The sequence below is a fragment of the Arvicola amphibius genome, chromosome 9, assembly GCF_903992535.2.
Source record: "Arvicola amphibius chromosome 9, mArvAmp1.2, whole genome shotgun sequence".
Classification (NCBI taxonomy): Eukaryota; Metazoa; Chordata; class Mammalia; order Rodentia; family Cricetidae; genus Arvicola; species Arvicola amphibius.
The window spans coordinates 37,676,043-37,693,468 of NC_052055.2; the positions used below are offsets into that span (position 1 = coordinate 37,676,043).

Consider the following 17,426-nt stretch of genomic DNA (forward strand, 5'->3'; position numbering starts at 1 on the left):
GTAACTTAGTGGATAGGCAGAATTTTTGTCTTTTTTCTTCCTTCCTTCATTTATTTATTTATTCATTTTTTGAGACAGGATTTCTCTATGTAAATCAGTCATGGCTGTCAAGGAACTTGCATGGTAGACCAGGCTGGCCTCGAACTCGCTGAGATCTGCCTACCTCTGCTTCCCAAAAGTTGTGTGCCACCACCGCCCAGCTCATTTATTTTGCATTAACATTTGCCTTCATGTTTGTATATGTATCATATAAATGCAATGCCTGGGGAGGCCAGAAGAGGGCATGGGATCCCCTAGAACTGGAGTTACCTTTTGTGGGTGCTGGGAGCCAAACTCTGGTCCACCACAAGAGCAATAAGTGCTCTCCAGCTCTTTTGTTTTATAACAAGGTCTCACACAGTCATCAGACTCACTATGTAGCCCATGCTTAGCTCAAACTTGGGGCAATCTTGTGAGCTGAGCTCTCGGACACGAGCTACCTAGCAAAGCATTTGCTCAGTAGCACAAAGCTGTGAATGGCCAGGAGGGTTCCTGGACTGAGCAGCCAACCCGTATTTTTTTTCCAGACAGGGTTTATCTGTTCCTTTGAGGACTGTCCTGGAACTAGCTCATGTAGCCCACCCAGGCTGGCCTCAAACTCACAGAGATCCACCTCCCTCTGCCTCTCTAGTGCTGCGATTAAAGGCGTGTGCCACCACTATCCCGTTTACTACACATTTTTAAATTGATATTTATTGTGCTCTGCATTTTTCTCTGCTCCCCTCCCTGCCTCTCACTTCCCCCCTTTAATCCTCCCCCAAGGTCTCCACACCCCCAATTTACTCAGGAGATCTTGTCTTTTTCTACTTTCTACCTCCCATTTAGAATAGATCTATGTAAGTCTCTCTTAGTGTCCACATTGTTGTCTAAATTCTCTGGGATTATGGTTTGTAGACTGGCTTTCTTTGCTTTATGTTTAAAAACCACCTATGAGTGAGTACATGTGATAATTGTCTTTCTGTATCTGGGTTACCTCACTCAAAATAATGCTTTCTAGTTTCATCCATTTTCCTGCAAAATTCAAGCTGTCGTTATTTTTTTCTGCTGTGTAGTACTCCATTGTATAAATGTACCATATTTTCCTTATCCATTCTTTGATCGAGGGGCATTTAGGTTGTTTCCAGGTTCTGGCTATGACAAACAATGCTGCTATGAACATAGTTGAGCACATGTCCTTGTGGCATGATTGAGCATCCTTTGGATATCTACCCAAAAGTGGTATTACTGGGTCTTGAGTAAGGTTGTTTCCTAATTTTCTGAGAAATAGCCACACTGACATCCAAAGGGGCTATACCAGCTTGCATTCCCACCAGCAGTGCAGAAGTATTTCCTTTTCCCCACAACCTCTCCAGCAAAAGTTGTCATCAGTGTTTTTGATCTTGGCCATTCTTACAGGTGTAAGATGGAATCTCAGAGTTGTCTTGATTTGCATTTCTCTGATGACTAAAGATGTTGAACATTTCCTTAAGTGTCTTTCAGCCATTTTAGATTCCTCTGTTGAGAGTTCTCTGTTTAGGTCTGTACTACATTCATTTTTTTATTTGATTATGTGATCTTTTGGTGTCCAATTTCTTGAGTTCTTTGTATATTTTGGAGATCAGACCTCTGTCTGATGTGGGGTTAGTGAAGATCTTTTCCCATTTTGTAGGCTGCCGTTTTTGTCTTGTTGACCATGTCCTTTGCTTTACAGAAGCTTTTCAGTTTTAGGAGGTCCCATTTATTAATTATTTCTCTCAGTGTCTGTGCTGCTGGGGTTCTATTTAGGAAGTGGTTCCCTGTGCCGATGCGTTCAAGTGTACTTCCCACTTTCTATTCTATAGGGTTCAGTGTGACTGGCTTTATGTTGAAGTCTTTGATCCATTTGGACTTGAGTTTTGTGCATGGTGATAGATATGGGTCTATTTTCATTTTTCTACATGTTTATATCCAGTTATACCAGCACCACTTGTTAAATATGCTTTCTTTTTTCCATTTGATATTTTTTGCTTCTTTATCAAAGATCAGGTGTTCTAAGATGTGTGGATTGATATCCGGGTCTTCTATTTGGTTCCAATGGTCCTCCTATCTGTTCTTCTGCCAATTCTTTTTTTTTTTTTTTTAAGATTTATTGCCACAGACCGGCTCAGGGGAGCCACTCAGACCGTGGGAGAAGCAGGGTATTGGTAACAGGAAGACACAAGTTCGGCGAATGACAGACAGACACAACACACAAGAGAGTGGTTGGAATCTGCTGCGATTTTACTGAATTCATGTTTTCATTATATAGTATTCAAACAAAGAACAAATCAGAAGGTCATGTATCATTGGTTGGCACAGTATGAAAGCTTCTTTTAGTCACATCAGCGATTTAAGAAAAGCATATTATCAGGGACAGGTGTTAGACATAAAGCAACCTTAGAAGAGGAAATCTTGTCCTTGGGAACGTAAACCTCAGACAAGTGGTTTCATCTTATGAATAGAAAGTTTCTGTCTCATTATTACTATCATGGCCTTTCCTCTTTCTAACCCTTTCTTTATGTCATCTAGTGACCAAATATGCCCAATCAGTCTCTGTACCTGCTGAAATATACTTTTTAGTACCTTCTTTTTTAATATTTATTTATTTATTATGTATACAATATTCTGTCTGTGTGTATGTCTGCAGGCCAGAAGAGGGCACCAGACCCCATTACAGATGGTTGTGAGCCACCATGTGGTTGCTGGGAATTGAACTCAGGACTTTTGGAAGAGCAGGCAATGCTCTTAACCACTGAGCCATCTCTCCAGCCCTTTTTAGTACCTTCTTATTCAGCAGACACCATGGGGGTTGGGATCTAGCAAGCCTATCCATAAAGTTCAAAGTATATTATAACAGTCTTTGTCCATCAACATTAACCCATCTACTTCCTTGCTCATCATACACCAGTGTATGACAAAGGTTCTGCTATAGTCTTATACATTCCCATACTGTGCTTCCCTTTCCCAGAGTTGTTCCTGAAGAGATAATCCTTGTCTTGTATATATAAAGACTATCATTATTATAAAAGAGATTGTGCAAAGCCCATATCCCGCATAGCCAGCTAATCAAGAAACCCGTCTATGCCTCAAGGGCGGCCAATACCGGGCCATCTGCCATTGACCTCCAGGAAGCCTAGTCCCATATGACACATAGCTCCCATCCGGCATAATGACATATGTCATGTCACACAGAGGACACTAGAGTTGGTGTGGCAATTTATTTATTTATTATTCATACAGTGTTCCTCTGCATGTATGCCTACATGCCAGAAGAGGACACCAGATCTCATTACAGATGGGTGTGAGCCACCATGTGGGTGCTGGGAATTGAACTCAGGACCTCTGGAAGTGCAGCCAGTGCTCTTAACCACTAAGCCATCTCTCCAGCCCCTTACTACACATTCTTGAAGGTTGTTGAAACATTCTCCCCCTTGTCCATCTCAACCTTGTCCCGAGTTCTATGCCACAACATAGATGAACATGTTGCTGTCTTTCCCTGGTATCTGAATTTATCCAATAACAATAAATTCATAAGGTGGAGCAGTTTCAACAGCACCTGTTTGCCAGATAATCCTGCCTACCTCGGTGATCGAGTTAAAGTAAACGCAGCTGCTCTTATCCTAACCTTAATTACTAAAATTAACTCTCTTGTCACACATCACACAGTAAATCACTCGATCTAGCTGCACATAAGTGCTTTACTCAAGGAGTGTGCAGTTCGACAGGCTACTGCGTCATTGAAGGTGTTTCAGAAGAGGCCCGACGGAAAGTCAAATAGAATCTGCCTTAATCAGATAAGGAACCAGACCAGCTTCAGGGAAGAGGATATTGCTGTAGAGATCACTGGAGAGGAACATTGAGAGTGGAGATGGATCCAGCTACAGGGATGAAAGGACAAGCTTGTGGGAACAGCTCCAGGTCCAAACTGCCGGAGAGGCAGACGGCTCAGGGCTCAGGAGTAAGACCTGTCCACAGCAAGGGACTGGGCTGAGCTTAAACCCCAGGAAAAGCTGTTTCATTTATTTTTAATTAAAACTTTTTTATTTTTTACGTGTATGGGTGTTTTGCCTGCATGTTTGTCTGTGTACCCCATATTGTAGTGACCATAGAGGCCAGATTCACTGGGACTCAAAATACAGGCCATTGTGAGCCACCATATGGGTGCTGGGAATCCACTAGAGCAGCTGGTGCTCTTACTTAACCACTGGGCTAGCTCTCAAGACCCTATTTTTAATTTGTTGCTATTATATTTATCATGTGTATAGAGATCAGTTGGCTGCTCAGAGTCAGTTCTTTTCTTCCACTAAGTGAGTTCTGAGGATTGAACTCAGGTCATCAGGCTTGGAGGGGCCTCATATCTATTTTTATTTGCCAGCCCTCATATTTATTTATTTTATTTACTTATTAGGGTTTTTTTGGGGGGGGATTTTTGTTTGTTTGTTTTTCAAAACGTAGTTTCCCTGTGTAACAGCCGTAGCTGTGCTGGAACTAGTTCTGTAGACCAGGCTGGCCTCAAACTCACAGAGATCCACCAACCTCTGCCTCCTGACATCTGGGATTAAAGGCTGTGTGCCACCACCCCGCATCTATTTATTGATTGAGACAATATTCTCTGTGTAATAGCCCTGGCTGTCCTGGAACTAGCTCTATAGACCAGGCTGGTCTCAAACTCACAGAGATTCACCTTCTTCTGCCTCCCCAGTGTTGGATTAAAGGCACAGACCACTTTGTGAAGGATATAGCAGAATATAAGGAGCCATCCTGGGCTGCCTTCACACCCATCTACCACATTCCCACAGGCAGTCCATGTGATGGGCCCCTGCCAATCAGCTAGAGAGGATGTAGTCACCATATGTAGTTGGCCCTGGCGAAATAGATTTGCGATTCTATGTATATGTCCTGGTCCTGCTTCCTGCCACACGGCCCCTAAAGCTCCTGGACTCATGTTCTCTTTTTGTACGCTAATGAGGGTACTGGAGCCTCAGCCTTGATCCTGCTCAGAGGCTCTGGACACCTTATACCGAAAGGACTTCTGGTAGGACATCCAAATAGCAGCGCTACTACTCCCCATCAGAGTAGCATCATCTTGGCTATTAAGCCTCTGGCAAAAGACTACAGTTTCAAAATGTCTTGTGTAACCCTCCTTATTGCTAAACCAGGTTGGCTGTAATCCTAGAATCTGGGAGGTAGATAGTGGAGAAGCAGTTCAAGGCTGGCTTCAGCATTTACGTTCCATTCAGCCTGGGCTACTTGAGACTGTCTCAAATGAACAAATAGACCAGAGAGAGGGGCCCAGAGCCCCTCTATAGGCCAGAGTTCAGATCCCAGCAGTCACACTGGGTGACTCATAACCTGTAACTCCAGCTCCAGAGGGATCTGTTGCCTATAGTCCCTGTGGGCATCTGCATTCCGGTGTACACACCCATACACAGACCATACATATAAAATAAATGAATAAATAAATTTAAAAAGTTACAAAGAAAATACATCCTCCTTATGGTTGCCTTCAAAAGTTTCCCATCAAGCCAGGGAAATGACTCAGTAGGTACAGAGCTTGCATTGCTCAGGACCTGAGTTTCAATCCCAAACACTCATATTTAAAAAAAATAATATATGGTAGGACACACTTGTAATCCCAGAGCCAGGAGGTAGAGATAGACAAATCTTGAGAACTTACTGGCTAGCTATATTGCCCACCCCAAATGGCTTCTGTCTCCAGTTTTTTTTTTTTGTTTTTTTTTTTTTTTTGAGAAAGACTCTTAAAAATAAAGAGGAAGCAAGAGGAAGGCAGGTCTCTGAGTTCAAGGCCAGCCTGGTCTACAAAGTGAGTACCAGGATAACCAGGACTACCTAGAGACCCTAGCTAGAAAAAAAAAACAAGACAAACAAATAAGGCAGAAACAAACAGCGCTGTGGAGGCAGAGACAGGTGGAGCCGAGTGAGTTCAGAACAGCCTAGATACACACGGAGTGCAGCTACCTGTGAGCCCTTAGTTCCAAAGATAAAAAATTAAAAGAAGGGCTGGAGAGAGGGCTCAGCCGTTAAGAGCAATGACTGGCTGCTCTTGCAGAGGACCCTAGTTCAGTTCCCAGCGCCTACACTGTGGCTCACAACCATTGTAATTTAGTAATTCCAATTCCAGAAGATTTGATCCCCTTTTGATTTCCTTAAGCATCTTGCAAGCAACACACACACCATACACACACACACACACACACACACACACACACACACACACAAACACTAATAGTGACAATATAGAGAGAGGGTAAGGAGTAAAACTTTAAAAAACAACTAAGCCAGGCAGTGGTGGCACACACCTTTAATCCCAGGGGAGGCAGAGGTAGGCGGATCTCTGTGAGTTCAAGGCCAGCCTGATCTACAGAACTAGTTCCAGAACAGCCAGGACTACAAAGAGAAACCCTGTCTCAAAAAAAAAAAAAAATGGGGGGTGGAGTGGCTGGAGAGATGGCTCAGCAGCTAAGAGCCCTGGCTACTCTTTCAGAGGTTCAATTCCCAGCCACCAGGATGCTCACAACTATTTGTTATGAGATATGGTGCCCTCTTCTGGCCCGCAGGCATACATGCAGACAGAACACTAAAATAAATCTAAATAACAAAACAAAATAAATAAGGGACTAGAAAGATGGCTCAGTAGTTAAAAACACTGGCTCTTCTTCCAGAGGACCCAGGTTCAATTCACAGCACCCATATAGTGGCTCACAATAGTCTGTAACTCCAGATACCTTTTACAGGCCTTCATGGGCTCCAGGCACACACAGACATACATACAAAAGCAAAACACTTATATACTAAATACAATAATAAAAACAAATGTGAATTGGGCTAGAGATATAGCTCTTCTGGCTTCTGGCTTCAAGCACAAAATCCTGGGTTCAATCCCCAGCACTACCACAAAAATAAGTGTGAAGGCACATATATGTAATCTAGCTCTCTTAGGTAGAAGCAGGAGGATCAGGAATAGTCATCCTTAGCTATACAAGTAGTGATCTTGAGACAAGCCTGGGCTAAATGAGACTCTGCCTCAAAAATAAACACACACACACACACAAACACACGCCACACAAAGATACATAAACACACACATACATCACATATCGAAACATACACACAACAACAACAACAAACCAGAAAGAAAACCCTCATAGGCTCAGGAACATCACAGAAGGATGAGAAGGCAGACACAGCTCTAAGAGTTGAATGTGGTGGTGCAGTAGCAGCATGCGGTCCTCCGGGAATGATGTGGCCACTGCAGGCTTGAATTCTCCGTGATTACCTGCACAAAATTTGGCCTGTCACCATCCAATTACAAGAAGAGTAGAAAACTTCACAGATGCCCATCTCTCCAAGAAGATTTAAATTCTGCTAAATGGTTGCTAGGAGAGGGACACTTTCTGCTAAGACACTCATGCTTCTCCCATATAGAAATTACTACCCATGACCCCGGAAGTAATTCTGATAAAACTCACTGGGCCACCAACAATTAGAACAACAGGAAAGACAAGAACGTGGAAAGAGAACTATTTGGGAAGAAAAAGGTGAGCGGCAGGAGTGGGAGGGGTAAGCTCAATGGCAGCGTGTTATACACATGCACAAAGGAGTCACAGCGAAAACCACTATTACGTGTAACTAGCACATGCTAATGACAAGCTTTTCAAAAGTGACCTGAAGGGCTGGAAAGATGGCTCAGCAGTTAAGAGCACTGACTGCTCTTCCAGAGGTCCTGAGTTCAATTCCCAGCAACCACATGGTGGCTCACAACCATCTCTAGTGGGATTTGATGCCCTCTCCTGGGATAAAGGTGTGCGCACAAATAGAAAACTCATATACAGAAAATAAATCTTTAAAAAAAAGTGACCTGAAAAGAAAAACATTCATCATCTCACAGGCTAACAACGCCCCAGAGAGAGGGGATTCATGTGACAGCTTTTTACCAGTTCCTATTTAAATCAGCTGAGAAGTTTTAGACTTTGGGGTTTTTGTTTTGTTTTTCTCCTGCAAGTGGTGTCTGTTCAGATTTTCAGAAAAGTATCTGTGTGTGTCACAGCGTTTTTGGGCTTAGAGGTCTTCTTGTGGGCATTGGTTTTGAGTCCCTAGGATAGAATTCGGGTCTTCCAGAGTGTCTGCAAGCTCCTTCACAGGCTCAGCCACCTTGCAGAACCTGTCCAGATGATTTTAGCTGAATGTTTCTGCCACTGTATGTTCAAAAATGGTCATATCTGGCTGATCCTTCAAAGAAAGCAAAGAGCATTTGCTTGGCTGACAGCCTGGGTTTTGCCTGACTTGGCCTTGGTATGGCTATCAATATTGCCTCTCCGTGGATCAGTTTACACATTTACAGAGGATGTAAAACATACCAGCCTGGCCGGGCGGTGGTGGCGTGCACACCTTTAGTCCCAGCACTCAGGAGGCAGAGGCTGGCAGATCTCTGTGAGTTTGAGGCCAGCCTGGTCAACAAGAACTAGTTCCAGGACAGACTCCAAAGCTACAGAGAAACCCTATCTCGAAAAACAAAACAACCCCTTAATTTCGACATAACCAAATATAATTAATTACTTTTTTCTTTATGTCTTGTATTTCTAAGATTCTGGGGTCAAAAGTATCTGTTGGTGGTGGGGGCTGGAGAAATGGGTCAGTGGTTAAGAACAGTAGATGCTCTTGCAGAAGACAGGAGTTCAATTCCAGCATCCACATGAAGGCTCACAACCAGCTATAATTCCAGTTCCAGGGTATCTGGAGACGTTGCATGCATTTGGTATACGGGCATACATATAGGCAAAACACTTATACACATAAAAATAACATTTTTTTGAAAAATCTTTTTCAATGTATATTAGCATTGTTGTTCACTGTGTGCATCCATGCATGTATGTGTGTGCGCGTGCGTGCGCGCAAAAATTCAAGTCCAGACTGGTATACAAAGTGAGTTCCAGGACAGCCAGGGCTACACAGAGAAATCCTATCTCGAAAAACAAAAACAAACAAAAATTGACAATTGAGACCTCTGATGTCTATGTTCTATTTTTTTTTCTTTCTTTTCCCCTGCCACATTGTTTTCACTACTGTGAGTTTGTAGTATGTTTACTATTTTTGGTAAAGAAGTCTCCAGCTTGGCTTGGTGTTTTCAAAAACGTCTGAAACTGGGACTGGATGTCGTGATATAAGCCTGGAATTCAGCACTTGGGAGACATCTTAGGGAGACCCAGAGTTTGAGGCAACCTTAGGCTGCACAGAGTGTTCAAGGCCATGCCACAAAACAAAAACAAATAGACAAGCCGGGCGGTGGTGGTGGTGGCACACGCCTTTAATCACAGCACTCAGAAGGCAGAGGCAGGCGGATCTCTGTGAGTTTGAGGCCAGCCTGGTCTACAAGAGCTAGTTCCAGGACAGGTTCCAAAGCTACAAAGAAATCCTGTCTCAAAGAAAAACAAAAAACAAACAGCCAAGGGCTAAGGATGTAGCTTAATGGGAGAGCACTTGTCTCATGTTCACGTCTCTTCCAAAAAAAAAAAAAAAAAGTTCTGTTTTTTGTGTTTAAGAGATTTTTGGCCAAGTGGCCAGGCACACTTTAAGGTCTTTAATCCCAGGAGGCAGAGGAAGGTGGATCTCTGGGAGTTCAAGGCCAATCTGGTCCACAGAGTTCCTGGACAGTCCAGGTTACACGGGAAACCTTGTCTTGTTTGTTTTGAGACCGAGTTTCACTGGGTACACCAGGCTGGCCTTGCACTGTGTGTCCCCATACCGGGCTGGATTTTATTTTTGTTTCTCCGTGTGTGCATGCTTGCACAGGTGCCTGAGAATGCCGGAAGATGTCTGATTCACGGTAGCTGGAGTCATCTTGAAAAGCAGTGCACTGTCTTAATCAATAAGCCATCTGTCGAGCCTTTATTTTAGTTTCTGAAACAGGGTCTTTTGTATTCCAGGTTAGCTTCAGACTCAATATATAGCCACAAACAACCTATAAATCCTGATTCTCCGGCTCTTATCTGTCAAGTACTAGGATTACAGATATGAGCCACCATGCCTGTTTTTACACTGTACTCATTTCATGTGTCCTAGGCAAAGACTCTACCAACTGAAGCACAATTTCTAGCCCAAAAGTTCTACATTTTTTAAGTGTTAATTTTTTATAATATTTTATTATTTTGTGACAGAGTCTCACCACATAGCCTTGGCCGACTTGCAGCTACCTATGTAGACCAGGTTGGCCTCAAACTCAGATATCTGCCTGCCTTTGCCTCCCAAGTGCTGGGATTGAAGGCGTGTGCTAGATAACGGCTTAAAGGATATTCTGCACTTGGTACCCCTACTTTCAGAATGTCTTTCTTACTTTTCTTTAATAAGGCTATATCCACGCTCCTAAAAACGAATATGTATGTGTGTGTGTACATATATTTTAAAATCTGAGAGATGGTTCAGTCGTTAAGAAAACTTGCTGTTATCACAGGGCACCGGGGTTTGGTTTACAGCACTCCCAACTGTCTGTAGCTCCAGTTCCAGGGTCTGACACCCTCTTCTGACTTCTGCAGACGCCAGGCACACACACAGTACACATACATATACACCTTGGCAAAATACTCATACACTCACATAACATGAATAAATCTAAAAGTTAAGACAAAATATGGGGTTTGGCTCAGCAGTTATGATGACTGACCAGGGGTTCAAGTCCAGCACCCACACGGCGGCTCACAAGTGTCTGTACCTCCAGTTCCAGGGGATTTAACACCCTCACAAGGACAGACAGGCGGACATGCAGGCAAAACACCAATACACGTTTAAAAATTAAAAAAAAAAAAATGAAAGAACAAAATGTGAACGGGACATGGCATCTAGGTACTGGAATGGCAGAGACCGGACTTGAAAGAGGTGTGCCCGAAAACATGGCGAATTAAAGGCAGGTCGTTGTTGCATTAAAATCACTGGCTAGTCAAGAGAGCAAACTAGTTTCATTCAGTTCCATCTAACTAAAGCCTGTTTCAACGACGTCGCTTTCGACGCTGTGTAGGGTTATAAAGGACAGCACCTGGAGACTGAATTGTAGAGGTGACAGCCTAGCACACCGACACAAACAATGCAGCCATTTTGCTTCATTACCATCAAGTTTGGCTGCTGCAGAACGCCGTAGATTCATTACACTCGAAACCGCAGAGTCTTTTTGCAACGTTTGAACCCAACCACTTGCCGTACCGACGCTACTTGTCAATCCGGAGTGGGCGGGAAAGGGACGTTCGTTGCGCGTACTTCGATCCGACGTCCTCTGCGGCAGCACGCTCGCACGCTGAGTGGGCGGAGCCATCAGGAGGCTTTATATAGTCTTCCCCAGGGCCTGGCCGTCCTCTATCGGCGGCGGCGTGTGCCGGAGATATGGTACGTGTATCAATGGCGGGTGTCCCCTTGGTTTTCCGCTAGCGTGGTCCACTGGGCGCCATCGTGGGCTCACTATCATTGAGAAGGTGCTCTCGGAGCACAGAGGACATGGGGTCCGCGACGGGGCCTAGACCTCTGCTGAGAACGGGTGCGGAGAACCGGCCTGAGCCTGTGGGAGAGGCCTTGCCTTGGGCCCAAGTTTAAAGGTTCCTCGTTTTAATACGAGTTATTTTTGGGTCTTGACATCAGTTTTATCCTAAAAGTGCCTACGGTTAGCCAGGTAGGAAATTCCATGTGCTTTGAGTTGTATTGACTAAAACAGGAGTTACTATGCAAATTTGTAATTTTGGAACTTTATTACGCGGAAGGAGTTCCCAGAAGCCACAAATGATGAACCTTCTGACGGGCGGACAGAAACTCTGTGCTGATTGTCATGTTCTGATTTGGCGTTGGGAATTCTAGAGGCCTACCCGTAAAGGCTGGCTTTCGAAGCGCCATGTGGCCATTTAGCAGGGAGTCGTTAGAGCTCACCCATGTAAAGTGGCATGCTCTACAGGGGTTAGTGGTTAAGTGTTAAGATTGATCAGAGCCATTGAGAAGGCCCTGTGGTAATGGTGATTCTCTCCCCAGTCTCACAGGAAATTCTCCGCTCCCAGGCACGGGTCCTTGGGCTTCTTGCCTCGGAAGCGCAGCAGCAGGCATCGTGGGAAAGTGAAGAGCTTCCCAAAGGATGATGCATCCAAGCCTGTTCACCTCACAGCCTTTCTAGGCTACAAGGCAGGCATGACCCACATTGTCCGGGAGGTTGACAGACCAGGATCCAGTAAGTAAATTTCTTTGTCCAACTTGGTTGGGTATATGTTCAGGAACGGTTGGTGCCGGGAATGAATTTGGGAAACCGTTACAGCTTCTGAGGGGTGACAGTGCCCACTTAATGAGACTTAATGAGCCATGCTAGTCAGATAAGGGCCCGTTCAAAATCCTGTGGGGGCAAAGTCTAAAGTTGGCCATTCCTAACCATCTGCATGCTGGGCACCAAAGCAGTCCTAAAAGCAGCTGGTGCCTCAAGTACTTCAGAGTTTTAAGAATTGTTCGCACGTCTGTCTAGACACTTGTTTGTCTGGACTGATATCTGAAACCAGGCCAGTTATAGCCTCATTGCAAAGCTTATTTCAAGTGCAGGGTGAAGCCGAGGCATTTTATCAAAGAAAGCCTCCTGAATAGTGGGGATTATAGGTGATGGTAGTTGCTGCCTGATGTAATGTCTGTTCTTTACTAAAAACGAGTACACGGAACAAGTGTAGTCGAGGTACTGTGACACCTGCGGCCTTAGGGTTCAACTGCAGTGAAGGCTCCTTAGGGAGCCTGGAGATGTGGAGAGCAGTCCTGAAGGCCAGACCGAGTAATGATGCGGAGGCAGAGCCTTTCTGTCTGAGTGGGCATTACAATGTTAGTAGTCTACACACTGATTCCTGTTTGCCTTCACAGAGGTAAATAAGAAAGAAGTCGTGGAGGCTGTAACCATTGTGGAAACACCACCTATGGTAGTTGTGGGCATCGTGGGATACGTCGAAACCCCACGGGGCCTCCGCACCTTCAAGACCGTATTTGCTGAGCACATCAGTGATGAGTGTAAAAGGCGTTTCTACAAGAACTGGTAAGGAGGGGGAACACTGGGGAGGTGCGATTTAAGATTTTGTGGACATTGTACTGGGCTTCTTTCCACCTTTAGTATTTTTGAGACAGGGCTTACCTCTTTGGAATCTGCCTTGTAACTCGCTCTTTATACCAGGCGAGTGCTGGGATTAGGTGTGTGCCACCACAGCACAGCTGGCAGTTTCTCTAGCCCTGATTGTCTTGGAACTCCAGACCACCTGGTGATTTGCCTGCCTTTGCTTCCCTAGTGCTGGGTTTCTTAGTAAGGACCTTCATCAAAGGTTATGAAGACAGATCCTGTACTTATTTTTGTTTTTGTTTGACCTGAATTCTTGACTCCATCCAACCTAGTAGATTTGACATTGATGTTTTGATATTGAAAAATAGTAGATAAAGCTAGAAAGTAGGGCCTGGAGAGATGGCTCAGGGGTTAAGAGCACTGGTTATTCTTCCGGAGGTCCTGAGTTCAGTTCCCAGCAACTACATGGTGGCTCACAACTATCTGTAATGAGATCTGGTGCCCTCTTCTGGCATGCAGGCATACATGGAGGCAAAGTGTTGTATACATAAGGTCCTTTTAAAAACTAGAAAGTAGACATGTCTACTCATTCTGCCTCTTTAGTTGAGGTTCGTGGTTTGGAGATTGAACCTGGAGCCTTAACTACCAGACAAGTCTCCTGCCTCTACCTGATCCCTAAAATTTCAGTGAGTGATCCCTTGGGTAGAGAAAGGGAGATTATCGTGCCTTGGAGCAAGAACTGCTTTCTGTATATGTGTGGCTTTTCATTAACCTGTGGACCTCTGCTCAGCTCCGCTCGGCTCTGCCCGATGAGCTCCATCCAGGCTCCGCTTGCTGGTGGAAAAGGCTCCTTAGAAGCCAGCAATGAGCCTCATGCCCACATGGTGCCAGTGTGCCTTCCTCTCACCCCTTGCAATGGTGATGATGGCCTGCACCGGGCTCCTCCCCCAACTCTGCTCTGCTCCTGAAGGCACAAATCTAAGAAGAAGGCCTTCACCAAGTACTGTAAGAAATGGCAGGATGACATGGGCAAGAAACAGCTGGAGAAGGACTTCAACAGCATGAAGAAGTACTGCCAGGTCATCCGCATAATTGCCCACACTCAGGTGAGTGCCTGCTGTGACCTAGGAGTGAGTTTTTTTCTGGCATTCCATAGGGATTTTATTATCTGAGATTCTGGGTTATTAGGACATTTCAGGTGTCTTGTCCAGGTAGCAGCTTAATTGCTGCTTGAGCTTGACTTTTACCCACATGTAGTGCTTAAGCTCATGGTGTTACTGTCCACCAGAGGGCACTGTGGCACTTTACTCCATCTTACTCATTTAATGAGCACACTGGTAGTGATTCATGGCAGCGATCAAATGCTTAATCTGGATCCTTGTAAGGTGCTGGCACTGGGCTGTAACATGGTTATTTTAGTTAAAGATTTCAGGCTGTTAATTGCAATTCAGGCTTCTCAGTGTCTGGTATCTTGCTGTATCCCTGGCTCAACTTGAAACTGGAAACTCAGACATATTAATGAAGGTGTGAGCTTGGGCTATGTATTTTGTTTACTAAACAGGGCTGGTGAGGTGGATTACAGGGACAATTAAGTACACCTATCAGGCCAGCCAACCACTCTAATTCAAAGTAGGATTGTGAGGTTGCTTTGCTGTCAACCTGATCTGAGCTTTCTCCCCTTCTAGATGCGTCTGCTTCCTCTGCGCCAGAAGAAGGCACACTTGATGGAGATCCAGGTGAATGGGGGCACTGTGGCTGAGAAGCTGGACTGGGCCCGGGAGAGGCTGGAGCAGCAGGTTCCTGTGAACCAGGTGTTTGGGCAGGATGAGATGATTGATGTCATCGGAGTGACAAAAGGCAAAGGCTACAAAGGTAAGCTTTGGTAGTAGTTTGTGGTTCTGTGGGTGGTAACATGGGGGTGACCTAGCTATTCTATGATGAGACCCTGGAATGTGCTGTACACAGCACCCGACTAACACTGTGGAAGCATTCCCTGTTGCCTTCCTTCTGAGAATAGCATTCCTTGTCTAGGTTCTAGGGAATAGGACGACAGTTGGGTTTACTTCTGGACACTAAATGTTAAACTGCCTTAAAATCAAAGATAGCAACCTCTGGCCTAAGTTTTCTGTGTGTGTGTAATATGTAGACATTCATGCTGCAAACAAATAAATGTGATCTGATCTTCACTCACCTCTTGGCAGATAATTAGTGATTTTTGTTCCAAAAGTACTCAGATAAAAACCAGTTGGGCACTCACAGGGAGGGACAAAGTTGTGCCCCGGTCCCTTGTAACAATGACGTTCTCTTTAGGGGTGACCAGTCGTTGGCATACAAAGAAACTGCCCCGCAAGACCCATCGAGGGTTGCGCAAGGTTGCCTGTATTGGCGCTTGGCACCCTGCCCGAGTGGCCTTCTCAGTGGCTCGGGCTGGGCAGAAAGGCTACCATCATCGGACAGAGATCAACAAGAAGGTGAGATGTGACAAGGCTGGCTGGGATCCTGCAGGTGGGACAGTCAGGGGCAGAACCCATAGCCCCAGGTCTTTCCCAGGCAGGGAGTTTGGTTTGTTTGGATTTTTTGAGAAAAGGGTCTCTAGCTTTGGAGCCTGTCCTGGCACTTGTTCTGTAGAACCAGCCTGGCCTTGAACTCAGATTCACCTAGCTCCGGGGAGATTTTTTTATTTATTATGTATACAATATTCTGTCTGTGTGTGTGCTTGCAGGCCAGAAGAGGGCACCAGACCCCATTACAGATGGCTGTGAGCCACTGTGTAGTTGCTGGGAATTGAATTCAGGACCTTTGGAAAAGAGCAGGCAGCACTCTTAACCCTGAGCCATCTCTCTAGCCCTGCCAGGGAGATATTTTTCTTTCTTTTTTTTTTTGTTTTTTGTTTTTTGAGACAGGGTTTCTCTGCAGCTTTAGAGCCTGTCCTGGAGCTAGCTCTTGTAGGCCAGGATGGTCTCGAACTCACAGAGATCGCCTGCCTCTGCCTCCCACGTACTGGGATTAAAGGCGTGCGCCACCACCACCCGGCTTTCCAGGGAGATTTTTTAAAGGTTCATTTTATAAGCAGTGCTTCTGCATGACCTTGGAGGTTGTTACAAACCAGGATTATTGGAGTGAACTGCTGTTATACCTAGCATTAGATTTTAGGCTCATGTAGCTAACTGAAGAGCACTTAGACCTTTGGAGAGTACACATTTGTGTCCAGCAGCAGTAGTGTTTTTGATCTGTCCTATCTGGAAAACTGGACCTCCTGCTTTCAGAGAGTGCTAGGCTAGTTGTTAGTACCTCAGTGTTATTGACCTGGTTCCTAGGACTGCTTTCTCAGTTGTTGATGGTATTTTCAGATTTACAAGATTGGTCAGGGCTACCTTATCAAGGATGGCAAGCTGATCAAGAACAATGCATCTACGGACTATGACCTTTCTGACAAGAGTATCAACCCACTGGTGAGTGCTGACACCTAGATGTTTCTGTGGGGTAGCTATCGTGACCCCTGTAGTTCCTAGCGGGTGTGGGGATCCATCATAGCTGTTCTGTGATGAGGCTCTGGAATGTGCGCTGGGCACAGCGCCCGAGTAAGACTGAGGAACCATTCCCTGTTGCCTTCCTTCTGAGAACAGCTTTGCTGATCATGGTTGGTGTAAGTGGCTTCTTAATTTGCACTGACCAGTAACTTTTTATGATTCCCTAGGGTGGCTTTGTCCATTATGGTGAGGTAACCAATGACTTCATCATGCTCAAAGGCTGTGTTGTGGGAACCAAGAAGCGAGTGCTCACACTCCGCAAGGTAAAACTCAGGGTCCTTCGCTATGGAAATACTGGCCTGTCCTGGGGTGGAATCTGGCTCCACATAGCAGTTTCCACAGTTTGCATGAGTTCTACATATTGTGCTACTGACCTGACTTTGGGTGTCAGTCACTGACCAATTTTTTTTTGTGTGTGTGTGTGTGTGTGCCACAGTCGTTGCTGGTGCAGACCAAACGGCGGGCTCTGGAGAAGATTGACCTGAAATTCATTGACACCACCTCCAAATTTGGCCACGGTCGTTTCCAGACCATGGAGGAGAAGAAAGCGTTCATGGTAAGGACCTTCATATCCCAGTTTTGTCTTGGCTATTTGCCCACAAGTCTGTGTTTAGGGACGGAGACTAACAAACTCCTGTTTCTCTCACAGGGACCACTCAAGAAAGACCGCATTGCCAAGGAGGAAGGTGCTTAATGCCAGAATTTGCTTGACTGGCGTGGTTGGTCTTAATAAAAACTTTTTCAGTGAAATTGGCTCCTCAGTTTTTCTCTAGGGCAATGGCCAACCATTAATG

General features: G+C 45.1%; 1 protein-coding gene and 4 non-coding genes across 5 annotated transcripts; all 5 read left to right on the forward strand.

Annotated features, from left to right (window-relative positions):
• The first annotated feature begins 11,362 nt into the window (after positions 1–11,362).
• Rpl3 (ribosomal protein L3) lies at positions 11,363–17,382 on the forward strand. Its single transcript, XM_038342082.1, has 10 exons — positions 11,363–11,427; positions 12,058–12,250; positions 12,916–13,084; positions 14,073–14,208; positions 14,788–14,974; positions 15,413–15,573; positions 16,453–16,554; positions 16,800–16,895; positions 17,069–17,188; positions 17,282–17,382. Exons 1-10 carry the CDS (start codon positions 11,425–11,427, stop codon positions 17,324–17,326), a joined length of 1,212 nt encoding a protein of 403 aa, XP_038198010.1. The 5' UTR covers positions 11,363–11,424; the 3' UTR covers positions 17,327–17,382.
• Positions 11,810–11,873, forward strand: LOC119824101. The gene has a single exon (XR_005287035.1). It is a non-coding gene; the product is annotated as a small nucleolar RNA SNORD43 (small nucleolar RNA).
• On the forward strand, positions 14,018–14,072 carry LOC119824127. The gene has a single exon (XR_005287059.1). It is a non-coding gene; the product is annotated as a small nucleolar RNA U82P (small nucleolar RNA).
• On the forward strand, positions 15,029–15,120 carry LOC119824122. The gene has a single exon (XR_005287055.1). It is a non-coding gene; the product is annotated as a small nucleolar RNA U83B (small nucleolar RNA).
• Positions 16,636–16,729, forward strand: LOC119824121. Its single transcript, XR_005287054.1, has one exon. It is a non-coding gene; the product is annotated as a small nucleolar RNA U83B (small nucleolar RNA).
• Positions 17,383–17,426: the final 44 nt, after the last annotated feature.